Source organism: Panicum virgatum, chromosome 6N (genome assembly GCF_016808335.1).
Source record: "Panicum virgatum strain AP13 chromosome 6N, P.virgatum_v5, whole genome shotgun sequence".
NCBI lineage: Eukaryota > Viridiplantae > Streptophyta > Magnoliopsida > Poales > Poaceae > Panicum > Panicum virgatum.
The window spans coordinates 22,434,918-22,448,717 of NC_053150.1; the positions used below are offsets into that span (position 1 = coordinate 22,434,918).

Sequence of the window (13,800 nt, forward strand, 5' to 3'; positions counted from 1 at the left end):
TAAACTGTTTAGTACCAGCCGTCCACTTTAGTACCGGCCAAATGGTACCGGTCAGCCGCCCGGTACTAAAGGGGGGTTGCTGACCGGTACTAATGTTGATTTTTCTAGCAATGGTGCTGATCATTATGAAGTTTGCAATAGCTATATGCCCATAATCCACTATCACATGACAAGAACTACTTATTTCAAATACATTGATGGATATTGTTAGCAGCACATCTGATTGTTAAAAATATTCCTGAATCTTCTCTATATACGATTGTTAGCAGCATGTGTAATTCGTTCATGATAAAATTAATACATCAGATTCTTAAATATGCATGTAAGCAATAGAAAACCATTTTGCAACCTCGCAAACTATAATTTCCATGGTAAAAGAAAATGAATTGGTCTTGCAAAATCTATAACATTTATCGCAGAGATTTACCCCAAGTGCATTCACGGCAAAATTAACCATCTCTCTGGTACGGAAGATGCTTACAGTTGTGTATTCACATCGACTTAGCAATTAAACATGCAAGCAAGCTCACACCTAGAATCAATCGACGACCATCGTTGCAGGCTATTACCATGGAGCAGCAGCAGCCTGCATCATGGTTCTCATTGCAAGAAATAGCCGGAGATGAAGAAGAGGAAGCCGAGGAGGAGGCTGCCGTAGATGAGCAGCCCCTTCTGTCCCGTGGTGAGGGAGTTGCCGCCGAGCCCGAACTGCTGGTTCTGCGCGAACCCGGCGATCTCGACGCTCTTGCTCTCGAAGAAGGACTGCGCGGCGCCGCACGTGGGGCACCGCCAGTCGTCGGGCAGCTGCGCGAACGGCAGGCCCGGCGGCACCGGGTACGACGGGTCCCCCGCCGCCTGGTCGTACCGGTACCCGCACGATCGGCACTCGTGGATCCCCGTGTTGAGCACCGCGAACTTCTCCTCAAACCGCCGCAGGTCCAGCTTCGGGCCGTCGTCCTCCTCCGGCTGCAACGGCGCGGCGGCGTCTTGCTGAGCGGTCTCTGCAGTCGGCGGCGGCGGCGGCGTCTCCAGCGGCTTGTCGTCCTTGGAGACGTCGACGGAGTGGAGCGCGAAATGATGGGACGACGATGCCATCGTGATGGCCACGGGCCTATGGGTGTGGAGGTGCAAGTGCGGCGGTGGTGGTGGCGTTCTTGGGTTCTTGGACACCATGCCGGGGTGGATTAGCCTGCCTGTGCAGGCTAACGCCATCGCGACGGGCGATGTGGTCAACCTCTCTCTCGACTCTAATGTTCTGCGACCGTGGTCTAGGGAGCTGGCTTAGGGGTGGCGAATCATGGAGGCATGGGAGGGGGATATGCGCTGCCGTGATGCTGCTGCCGAGTGTGGAGACAGGAGGCGGCGGGTGGATAAGGTATGTGTGCACCAGATGCGCGCCGGTCACCGATCACCAGAGCTGCTGTACCTGTGTGCTCAAGCTTGGAGAAGAGGTTGGAGCTTGTGCTTCTTTTCTTTTTTTCTTTTTTTTTTGAAACGAATCAGGCAGGAGAGCTGCCGATTATATTAAAAAGAAGAAACAACATCCAGACTGGACAAAACAACAACGACAAAGAAACCGACCAGTTGGATTTGGACACGGCCACTCCAACTCCACTCGAACTCTACTCAACAAACAACTGATTGGATTGGGACATCAACGCGGCCGCACCACTCCACTTGACGAGACTAGAAACAACCATAAACAACAAAGACCGAAAAGTAGCACCCAAGACTAACCAGGAGGCAAAGTAAGCCCCGCCACAACATCCCAGAAGTCTTTACTTTTTAGATTCGCTAAAGACTTGAGAAGGTCTGGTGGCAACTCCTTGAGTATGTCTGCACAATCTTGAATGGCATCCTCGTTAAGCTTCCCATCATTCGCAATGATCCCCAAGTCTTTTAACGCCTTGCGCTGGGCGAGGCGAACACTTCGACGAACTGACGATTTGTCATAGTGCTTGCACCTACGTCTTGCTGTTGATGTCGCCAACGGTGTCACTATTGATGGGGGTTCTGTACGAGTGCAAGCAAGCTCCTCAAACTTCATAGCAGTAACATCTGTCATGGACGTTGTGTCCATTGAAATGTTATGCACCTGTACGAGCACTTCCACCTTGATCTCAACTGTAGGCTGGGTGCAATCATCCGCAACAAGGAGGACAATGGGGTCCTCAATCGCCGTACCCACATCCGAGGTTGTTTCCTCATCATCAGATGCATCTTCCACCACCACAACATCATCAATAGAGGTGCCACCTTGTATGGACATTTGCTCTACAGGAAGGTCCAACGGAACCACCTCATGCTTCTCACATTCCAAAGGGATCATGGCCAAAGGCATTGTCCTGACAGCGAGATTGGAAATTCCTTCTGCCGGCTCATGAAATGGGAGAGTCGTGGTATCTGTTGTTGTTGTGCTTCTTTTCTAATGTTGTGTCGTCTTGGGCTCTTGGCAAATGGCAAGCACAAGAAATTCTTTGGAGAAGAGGTTGGAGCTTGTGCTTCTTTTCTAATGTTGTGTCGTCTTGGGCTCTTGGCAAATGGCAAGCACAAGAAATTCTCTCTTCTTTTTTCGGACTCGAGCATGAGAAATAACTGGTAAATAATCCTTTTGCATTTTTGACTTTGTCTGGTCAAAGCTTTTATAAAGTTTGACTGGATATCGTTTAAAATATTTAGCTTAGAATGTGTAATTTGATCTCTCAATTTTTTTATAAAAGAAATCAGTTGATTCACTGTTTGACATAGTGCAGCAACTCATCTCTCTTTGAGAGACCTCAATCGCTAACAACTATTATTCTTAATTTAATTGGTTCTATCCTTGATGTATTTCAATTAGATCCAAACGAATATATTCAAATGATTTGCACTAGAAGATTGTAAGAATATAAAGGAAATTAAAGTATTTCCTACCAGGATTAGTTAATACTGATGTTTTGCATGAACTTTTTTAGCAACTTTGACCACGGATATGAACCGAAGTATTAATGTTTGTATGTTATTAGTATGACTAGTACTTTTAAATTATTATATATTCAATAAATTTAAAAAAATTGCTTAGAAGGAAATAATGGCAAAAGAAATGCATTGGAGAGTCCAAAGCACCGGGGAAAAAACAAAACGAATGTAGTATTGATTTGGCTCACAAGGAACTGTGTTTTAAATTTGTACTTTTCTAAATGTCTTTCTGGCAAACAAAATACTTTCCGACCTATGGAAAATAAATGTGTCTCTTTGCAAACAATGCGATGGTAACCCCCTAAGGATAGATATATAAGGCTAACATAAAACTATCAAATCGATATGTTCTTTTAAATTTATGCTTATCTAATACTGTGTGATCCAGTGCAAATGTATACTTAAACCATCATATTCATTTATGAACCTGGTAGGGGCATGCTAGCGCCAGCAGCTTTCCTAGTGCATGATTTCGGACAGAATTTTCTTTCCTTTTAAGGAAAATTTTTATTTTGCATAATTTTCTAATTTTGGAATACTTAATTTGTAAATATAATTTAAAAATATAATTTTTCACACATCTTCACTAAACATAAATTCTCATTGTAACTTTTCATGTCGTACATAACTTCTATGTATAAGTCTTTCTTAATAACTTGAAATAAATAATTGAGTAAAATGCACCGTGGGCATCTGAACTTGCAGCGCTGTGTCAAATAGGTCCATGAACTTAGAAACCAGACATCTAGCCCCTCGAACTTGCGAACCCGTTCACCCCAAGTCCAGCCCGGTTTTGCATGGCTTGCATGGCACTGTGCGGCCGGGATTTACTATAGTGACCCTGGATTGCTAAAGTAACCGCGGTTTGTTTTTCCCTTTTCTAATTTATTTCGGCTGAATTTTCGAAAAATTATAACTCTTCGATACGACGTCGGATGAAGATGATTTTTATATGAAAATTGTAGCCCTCGACAAGATCTACAACTTTCTAGTTTTGAATTTTTTTCATTTGATGACGTTAAGGTGCTCAAAAAAATTATATAAAATTACAGCACCATAATAATCGGGTACTTTTGCTTGTCGCATTAGAAAATTAATATATTTTTTGTTTGTTGTCAAATGAAGACACTTTGTATACCAAAATTTTAACTCTTTTAACGATCTAGATTCTTATAGTTTTGAGTTTTTACATTTGAAGTTGTTAAGGTGTCGATAAAACAGTATAAAGCAGCATATTAATTACGCGAAAGACGTTGATGCTTTACAAAACGCAGTTACTGTAGCAAATCCAGGGTCACTGTAGCAAATCACGGCCGCACAGTGCCATGCAAGCCATGCAAAACCGGGCTGGACCTGGGGTGAACGGGTTCGCAAGTTTGAGGAGCTAGATGTCTGGTTTCTAAGTTCATGGACCTATTTGACACAGCGCTGCAAGTTTAGGTGTCCACGATGCATTTTACTCTAAATATTTTTTTAGCAGAACTTTTACGGAACATACAAGACTTAATGCATAGTTTTGTAAAATAACTTACATAGGATAACTTTTTAGCACAACTTGTATGAAGATGTTATCTGAAAAATTTCTCACACAACTTTTAATGCACAAATACGCACAAATTTATCATTGTCTCAGTATAATTTTTAGTATGACTTTCATATAAAAGTTGTGAATAAAACTTCAGACATAAAGTAGAAGGTAAAAAGGAAAAATCTGAAAAGAAAAATAAATGATAACCCTTTTAGAACGTTAAGGGAAAAACAGACATGAAAAAAAACAAATACTTATGCCATCACGTCACTCACATGGGTGGTGCAATTAACAGCTGTTGCGCCACTGCCTCATCGCGCGCCAGCACGACCTCAGAAATGGATTTCCGTCCAACAGCCCTAAACATGAGTTGCATATAAGGATAGTAGGAAAATGGTTGAGTATAGCAGCGCTCATTTAATATCTTTTGAATGTAAAAGCATGCAAACACAAATTGTTGTCCCCTCACAATTGTAGCATGAAATCAATAAGCCATTCTTCAGTGGCAGTTTCATAAAAACATGTACATCTGAGCTAATATCTCTGTCACATAAGCTTCAGCGTAATTTTAAATTAGCAAATTACGTACTCCCTCGGTTCAAAAAAAAATCATTCTATGATTCAAAATTTATCCCGAAAAAAAGTTATTTTCAAAATTTATCCTGAAAAAAAGTTATTTTAACCTAGTCAGAAAGTGCAAGTGCATATAAAAATCAATTACTAGCAAATATAGTTAATAAAAGATGTAAATATAATCATTTTTCTTCTTTTTAATCTATCATAAAATTTATAAAACAACTTGTATTTCGAAACACAGGGAGTATGCTCTAAACCAACCCCCGTCCAACGTACTAAGAATGAACCCATCGAACTGCACGCCTGTTGGAAATGTTTGAATTCAGTAATGTTTGAATAACGGTCTTGATAACGAATTAAAAAAATCATTGGAATCGCCTAACATGTTAAATGCTCTAAAGCATAGAAAAGCTAAATGCTAAAACATAGAAAAGCTACGCTACTAGAATCTCCCGTAGACCCAGAGCCTCCTGCTCGGCTGCTCCAGTGCTCCTCACATACTACTAGTCTTAGTTTCCGTCCTAAATACCCTTCCCACTCTTCCTTCCTAAAACCTAGATATTTTGCATTACAGAACTAGAAAAAGAAACTGTAAGCGTAAGTTGGTCAGGAGACCATCTGGATATCTGACACTTGCCCTGGATCTTCGCGAATCAAATGCAACAGCCTCTTCTTGATTCTGCGCTTGTTATAATCTGCGAATGGCCATGAAGGGGGCACACCAGTAAAACTGTTGCCTTTGCAAGAGGTTCACTTTGCTCGTTTTGCACGGCTCATCCACTTCTTGATAGGAAAAACAGACAGTTTGGGGCTTCCCTCTTTCTGTGGTGACTCTGATGCTGTTTCTTTCTCGTCGTTTTCCTTCTCTGAGTATGGTAGCAGTTCAAAAGCACCACGCGAGAAACCTCTTGCAATCTGAACGTATTTAAAGATGTTAGTTACCTCACTAACCAATACCAAAGATAAAGAGATCCATGGCAATAATACATATGAAGAGGGACCAGCAGAAAGTTTTACCTTCAACAAAATCCACACTTTGAGGGAGCTACTCAGAAGTCCTAGTTTTGTCTTCTTTCCCGATGTCAAATACGTGCACATCTCATGATCAACTCTAAGCACAAATCTTGGCCATGATTTTGGTTTCTCAGGATCTGATTTTCGCCGAGAAGCAGCCTGGTTCATGAAAAGATTAACAGAAACAAGTTCTGGGTTCAATTCGAAACTTGAATGAACACTCAGTCATGTCTCGAGTATTGTACTTTTTGTGAACTTTCAATTTTTTTTGGGACTGGGACCTTAACGCTGATGGCCATGCAATAGTAATGGGACTATGGCAGTGTTACCAAGTAGGTTAGAGCATTCATTTGAAGTATATAACCTCCCTCCATTTCAAATACTTGTTGTTGGACTGAGGATAAAAGCCCCCACCCCTCCCACTATAACATTTGGGTTTTATGGTCGGGTTGGCTAGGTGGGGCGTTCTAATTTGGTACCAGAGCCGAGGTCCTGGGTTCGATCCTTCCCGGCCACGCATTTCCGCTGCGCGATTTCCCTGGCTGCGTTCGCTGAGACCGGACAGGTGGCACAGCCCCGCGGCTCGCCCGGCTCGCATGCAGTAGGGGGAATGTTGGACTGAGGATAAAAGCCCCCACCCCTCCCACTATAACACCTGGGTTTTATGGTCGGGTTGGCTATGTGGGGCGTTCTAACTCTTGCCACAGCAGACTTTTACTGTACCAACTTTGACCAATTAATGTATATTTAAACCCTAATAAATATAAAATATTACTATAGTACTACTATATCAAATCTACCAATCATGTTTATCTTACATAATAAATATTTACAAGTTATAGCAATCAAAGTATATTATTAGGTGAAAGTGATACTGCTGTTAACACTATAACAAAGAGAATTTTGATAAAACCCTATATGACTTACAAGTCGTCGACATATTTCATGTTCTATCTTTGAAAAGGATGTGTCAAGAGCCTCCACACGACCAGTACCATGGCAGCATGTGCAAGGCTCACTGATCATGAAAGTAACACTTGGTCGAACCTGAAAATAACAGAAATCCATCTTAATACTAAAGGGCGTACCCAGTGCCATAGGCTTCCCGCACTACGCGGTTCTGGGGAAGGGTTGTTTTAAGCCGCAAGCCTTTCCCACACAAAAGTGCAGAGGCTGGGGCTCGAACCCGGGACCTTCCGGTTACAGACGGTAGGCTCTACTGCTGCACCAGGCCCGCCCTTCAGAAATCCATCTCAATACTACATTAAAAAAATCAACTATCCTGTGATGAGTGAATATTAAGTTCAAATGAAGAAACAGAAACTTCTTTTAGGGTGAGTATGAAGTGTTAGTTGTTTTATTAACAGCTCCATATAAATTAAATTATTTCATTCTTAACCGTGAGCTAAGGATAAAGTTCATGCATAGATAGCCAAGCACACTGGCTTCTTAGCTACTGACCCTCATACACAAACCTATTATTGAATAGAAGTGTCGTTGTGGATGAAGAACAAATTCAGAGCATCTAAAAATCTATAACTGGATAAGTGTGAGCTGGCTGTCAGAAGTAATGCAGGTAATGATCACTAATTTCTCCGAGGAGGAAAATAAATGCATACATGTCATATAACACAATAAGATCCACGAACATGACATTATGCGACTTATACAGCTGATGCACATACCCTTTTTCTAGTTATCTCCATCAAACCAAGTTTTGATAATTCCGAAACACCAACTGTTGACCGATCCTTTTCTACTGCCTTCTTCATTTCTTCATAGACTAGCCTTTTGTTCACTGAAAAATGTGAAATTAGTGTGAGTGAGAAAAGAGAAGCAGCAAAGAATCTGCATCACTATCAGGAATCCAAAAGGCATAAACAACAAATTAAATTGGAATCATAATCAAGAAAATATCATCAGACATAGCAAGAGCAAAGCAAAAAATAACTAGATAACAAATTACAGGCTGTTAAGATTTTCTAATAGTGGTGCTAATTAAAAGATGTTGTCTTCTGCAATCCATGAATTTTATAAAGAAGCACCATAGTACTAAATAACTCGATTCGACATGCATAATATTCAAGCCAAACTATCCCTTAATTGTGGCAAAGGAAATCCATGGAACATGCCAAATACTCTCATAGGGATAGATACTGAATGAAAAATTGAAATTCAGTCCAAACTCAACTAAAAATTACATGGCAAGTACGAAACTATATTGCTTAGAGGCAAACAGCATTTAGTTTATATATACTAGAATCCCCACTTGCTCAGATTCCAAATGTAGGTAATCTAGCCTTCTCGACGATTCTCTAGAACTTCTAGGCAATTTTTCACATTTTTGTCCTTCTTTGCCCTTGCCTAATAAGTGCTACTACTCTCACAAAATACATGTGTGATCTTTTCCAATATAGTATAAATGAAGGGCAGTAATGTCATTTGACCTAAAACATACATTTGGAATCAGAAAGAGTAACTTTTTAAGAGACAATTAAATAATAGAAGATTGGAAGCAAAAGCACCAATCGAGAAACAAATGGCTCAGAAAGTTGCTTGAACAGTCAGTTGTGAAGTATCAGTTATCTTATAAGAGTAGTGTCCGAAATCATACTCACAATCATCTGTCATGTCAATAAAATCCACAACAATAATACCACCAATATCCCTCAAGCGCAACTCACGGGCAATCTGCATTCATGAACATTTTTCATTTTACTCATAATGTAACATAGATTTCAAAAAACTATAACATATTTCCTGCTTCAACTCTGTTCAAGCATGCCAGCAGGAATTCAATATGCTCTACCAAACACAATTCCTATATAACTATATTGCTTCAACATTGTAAACAATAGGTATGAAACATGGTTTTGAGAACTGGAATCAGCATCAGCCCTAAAACCAGACCCGGGGCAGTTGTGCCCAATATGAATCTAAAATTTCAAGAAACGGAAGTTAGGTCATTAAGACAGTTTATTGTTACCGTGACCTAGTGGGCCGGCCATGGGCCGTGGCGCCCAGCCTTTTGTGCTAGATCTTTGTTGATTATGTGTTTCAATAAACCCTAGACCGACCCTTGCCTATATAATGTAATCCTGTACCCTTAATAATCAATCAACAATTTCCCGAGCCTTTCCTTGCTTTCATGGTATCACGAGTCCGGGTCACCTCTCGGATTCCCTCTCTTCCTCTCTTCCACTGCCCTAGCGCGCCGGCCATCGCCGTGCTGCGCCCCTCCGCGCACTGGTCCTACACCACGCCGCGGCCCATTCCCTTCCCTCGTGTGCGACCCCTTCCTCGCGCCATGCTGGGGGCACCATCGCCCTCCCCATCCACTGCGGCTGCCGCGGCTCAGGAGGAGGCCAGCGCCACCGCCGCCGAGGCGCAATGCCTCACCAAGGAGCACTAGATCACGTGGTATGCCGCCCTAGCGCGCGCCCAACAGGCGGAGGGGGAAGCCGCGACCGCCACCCGTGCGCGTGACGCTACACTAGTGCGCACTGCCACAGAATGAGCGGCTGCTGACGACGTCCTCGCCCCACTTCCTCCCACCGTACAAGGCGCCCCCACCGATCTGCACGCCGCCATGCTCCTCCAGGAGGCTACGACCCTCCTCAACCTACACGCGCAAGCTGTTGCAATCAGCAACAAACGGAGCCTCGTCCCCATCGTCCTCGACGTCGACTCCAGTAACTTCAGCCGCTGGCGCACTCAGTTTCTCCTCACCGTCGGCAAGTTCTCTCTCTCCGGGATCATGTTCGCCTCGATGCTCCGGTTCCCGAGTTGCCGGACTAGGCACGCATGGATTGCGTGGTCAAGTCCTGGATTCACGGCTCCTTCGCCGACGATCTCGTCGTGGTCATCTCCTCCTAGGGCGCCACCGCCCGGGACACCTGGCTGCCATCGAGTCCCATTTCCTCGGCAACTGAGAGGCACGCGCCATCCAGCTTGAGACCACAACTTCGTCCAGGGCGACCTCTCCATCTCCGACTATTGTTGCCGGCTGAAGAGGATGGCCGACGACCTCGGCACCCTTGGGGAGATCATCACCGACCGTACCCTCATCCTCAACGTGATCCGTGGCCTCAACGACCGCTTCTCTCACGTCGGGGCTCTCCTTCGTCACCGTCGCCCCTTCCCCACCAGTCCGGCTCCTGCTCCCAGGGGGGGCGTTGGCGGCAACAGAGGCAAGTCCGCCAATCGCCGCAGCAAGCGCGGCACCAGCAGGAACAATGGTGGCGGGGGCGGTGACGCTGCGGGTGGCCAACGCGCCCTTGCCCAGCCACGTCACAGCCTGGCACCACGTCTGGCGCAAAGACCACACCCGCAGGCGCCTCCTGGCCCACCTTCTGCAACCCTTGGACGGAGACGATCCAGTGTGGCCGGGCCCTGTCCCGCGACCGCCTCCGCTGCAGCAGCAACAACAGCAACAGCAGGCTCTCGCTGCGCAGCAGCACCACACCCTCATCGCTCAGCAGCAGCTGCCTCCCGCTGCCCCTGTTGCACCACCTGAAGGGGCTGGCCAGTAGGCGCCACCCGAGTTGTACAACCCCATGGGCGGCCTCCCTTCCTGGGATCAGCAATCCCTCGCGTCTGCATTTAGCACGGCGTCTCTGAATCAGCCGTCCTCTACCGAGTGGTACTTCGACTCAGTCTGATATACTTTCGCATGCATGTTCCCGGCAGGATCCTACTCCTTCATCTATTGTTGTCTGTACTGGCTATATCATTCCTGTTACTGCCACTGGCTCTACAGAACTGTTTCGTTCTTTGCATCTCAATAATGTCCTTGCGTCTACATAAATTATTAAGAACCTAATTTCTGTTCGTTAGTTCACTATCACTAACAATTGCTCTGTTGAGTTTGACCCCACTGGTTGTTCTGTGAAGGCCCTTCCGTGACGGACATATATCGTCAGGTGCAATAGCTCCGGGCCGATGTACCCTCTACGCCTCCCACCAGCTCGCTCTTTTGTTGCCAAGGCCGCCTCCCCACTGTGGCATCGGCGTCTCGGCCACCCTGGTCATGAGTCGTTGTCGAAGCTCACGTCTAGTGTCTCCTATCAGATAGAGGATTGTTCAGATTTTTTGCCATGCTTGTCAGTTAGGGTGACATGTTCGTCTGCCCTTTTCTGATTCTTCATCATGTGCTACTAGTCGATTTGATCTTATACATTGTGATCTTTGGAAGTCTCCTGTTGTTAGTGTCTCTGGTTTTAAATATTATTTGGTCATACTCGACAATTGCACTCACTATGCACCTTTCCTCTACATTTTAAGTCTAACACTTTTAGCGCGCTCTCCAACTTCATCGCCTACACCAACACCCAGTTTAGCGCCACCATCAAGGCAGTTCAGTGCGACAACAGGAAAGATAACTCCAGTACCCACACATTCTTCCTCACCAATGCATTATTCGCTCTATCAATAATGTTCTTCGGTCCCTACTGTTTCAGGCCTCCATGCCTCCATCCTACTGGGTTGAGGCCCTCTCCACGACATCCTCCTTGCTTAGCATTCTACCCACCAAGACTCTCGAGTTCTCCACGCTGCACCTTGCCCTACTGGGCCAACCGCCGGCTTACGAGCACCTCAGAGTTTTCAGCTGTAAGTGTTACCCAAACTTGTCCGCCACTGCATCACACAAACTTGCCCCCCGCTCCACCCTGTGTGTCTTCCTTAGCTATTCCGCTCATCACAAAGGATCTCGCTGCCTTGACCTCTCTTCCCACAGAGTCATCATCTCCAGGCATGTCATCTTTGATGAAACTGCCTTTCCTTTGGCTGAGCGTGACGACCCTAGTTCTCCAATGAGTTTTGAGTTTCTTGATGCTACTGATGTTGTGCTCCTCCCAATTCGACCGTTGCACAAGTCTTTACCTGCAAGTATTCGATTCGACGCACCACCTGCCTGTCCTAAGATGACAGGTCCTTCCGGTGCTTTCGCCAGGCCCCCCCTCTGCTACGCCTGGAGCGCTGGACCCCTTGGTGCCCCGGTCTGGTCCCCGGCGCATGCGCACTACGTTCCACCTGCGCGCGCAGGGAACCCCGGTACCCTCTACCGCGCCATGCGCAGCCACGACGACTCCCGCGCCACGCGTAGCCACGCCGACTTCTACGTCACGCACGGCCACGCCGGGACCTGATGGTTTCCCTCGTGGCCTTTACATCCTACCTACACTTCGTGCGGCTAGGCTGTCCCCTACGGCATCACCTGCCGCCGGCACTACTTCAGTACCCCGTGGACCGCCGCCAGGCTTCCAGCCTCTGGCCGCAGCACCTTCCGTCATCGCTCCATAGCACGTGATGACTAAGGTGTACACACACCAGCCGCGCGTTCCTACCCCTGATAGCACGCCACGCCTGCCATAGGTTGTTGTGGCTATCCCTCCGGTGAGCAATCAACACACCATGACGACGCGCGCCAAGAGTGGCTACCGGATACTTGCCCGACCTATCTAGCCGGCCCTACATGCCGCCGCTTTGTCTCCCAAATTGAAGACCTACCGCAGCGCTCTGGCTGATCCCAATTGGCAAGTAGCTATGGTGGAGGAACATGATGCTCTGCTGCAGAATCACAGCTGGGATCTTGTGCCTCGTCCTACAGGGGCCAATGTTGTTACCGGGAAGCGGATCTTCAAGCACAAGTTCTAGGCAGAAGGGTCTCTTGCGCGGTACAAGGCATGCTGGGTCCTCCGCGGCTTCACTCGGCGCCCTGGCGTGAATTTCTCGGAGACTTTCATCCCTCTGGTGAAGCCAGCTACAGTTCGCACAATGCTCTCTCTGGCTCTTTCTCGTCATTGGCATGTCCACCAGCTTGATGTCAAGAATGCGTTCTTGCAGTACCTTGACTGAAACAGTTTATTGCATGCAGCCGTCTGGTTTTGAGGATCCCACCCATTCGGACTTTGTTTGTGTCTGAACAAGTCCCTGTATGGGTTGAAGCAGGCTCCTCGAGCATGGTACAGCCGGCACACATTTGCTCTCTTGGGTTTTTGGAAGCAAAGTCGGACACTTCTCTGTTTGTTTACCGGCACGGATCAGACAACTTTTTTTTTTCTCGAACGCGTAGGAGAACTGCGCATCATTATATTAAGAAGAAAGGGGAGGGGGTTTATCCCCCCAAAATGTTACAGTTGAAAAGGGCTGTAACTGAAATACAACTATACTGACTTGTCTTACGAAGAACAAACTAGACCGGGACTGGACCACAAAACTATCTACCTGTCTCTAGGTGCCAGCGCAAGGAGAAAGGAAATTCCTCTAGCCCCGGCCAAGGACCACTGCTGCAGATCTTCAAGGGTGGTCGAGATGATGTTACCATCAAACACGCATCGATTGCGGTGATTCCATAAGTTCCAAGCTCCAAGAATTTTGATGGAGTTTAATCCATTCAGGACCTGACCAGACACCCTGCCACTTGCCTTTGCCCACCATTCATCAAAGTTTTCATCCTCAAGGTTTGGAGCCAACGCTTGTAGGCCAAATCTCTGCAGAATAAAAACCACAACTTGCGAGCAAATACACAAGAGACTGAAAAATGGTCAATTGTTTCCTGAGCTTGGCCACAAAGTGGGCAGGTAGTAGGATGTTGTAGCCCTTTTCTTGCCAGTCGGACACATCTTATTTGCTGCTCTATCTGGATGATATTGTCCTCACGCCTCGTCTCCAACTCTTCTTCGACGGATTATTTCAGCTCTTCAACAGGAGTTCTCCATAAA

General features: G+C 45.9%; 2 protein-coding genes across 10 annotated transcripts in view; both read right to left on the minus strand.

Moving 5' to 3' along the window:
• Positions 1-340: 340 nt before the first annotated feature.
• On the minus strand, positions 341-1,387 carry LOC120677759 (rubredoxin-like). The gene has a single exon (XM_039958948.1). It carries the CDS (start codon positions 1,210-1,212, stop codon positions 601-603), a length of 612 nt encoding a protein of 203 aa, XP_039814882.1. The 5' UTR covers positions 1,213-1,387; the 3' UTR covers positions 341-600.
• A 3,188-nt stretch (positions 1,388-4,575) lies between these two features.
• LOC120677757 (ribonuclease E/G-like protein, chloroplastic) overlaps positions 4,576-13,800 on the minus strand; it is a 50,910-nt gene continuing 41,685 nt past the window's right edge. For 5 of the 9 annotated variants that reach the window (XM_039958940.1, XM_039958942.1, XM_039958947.1 and 2 more), the window contains 5 exons: positions 8,695-8,767; positions 7,762-7,874; positions 7,004-7,123; positions 6,080-6,235; positions 5,345-5,977 (listed from right to left, as the gene is read on the minus strand). In XM_039958940.1, coding sequence (XP_039814874.1) covers positions 5,813-5,977; positions 6,080-6,235; positions 7,004-7,123; positions 7,762-7,874; positions 8,695-8,767 — 627 coding nt within the window. In that variant the 3' untranslated portion in view covers positions 5,345-5,812. Of the gene's footprint in view, positions 4,846-5,344; positions 5,978-6,079; positions 6,236-7,003; positions 7,124-7,761; positions 7,875-8,694; positions 8,768-13,800 lie in introns of those variants that run through there. The other 4 variants (XM_039958943.1, XM_039958941.1, XR_005676442.1 and 1 more) reach the window with 3 other exon arrangements.

Excerpts from the sequence above, each read along its gene's own strand:
- LOC120677759 (XM_039958948.1), bottom strand. The coding sequence starts at position 1,212 with ATGGCGTTAGCCTGCACAGGCAGGCTAATCCACCCCGGCATGGTGTCC.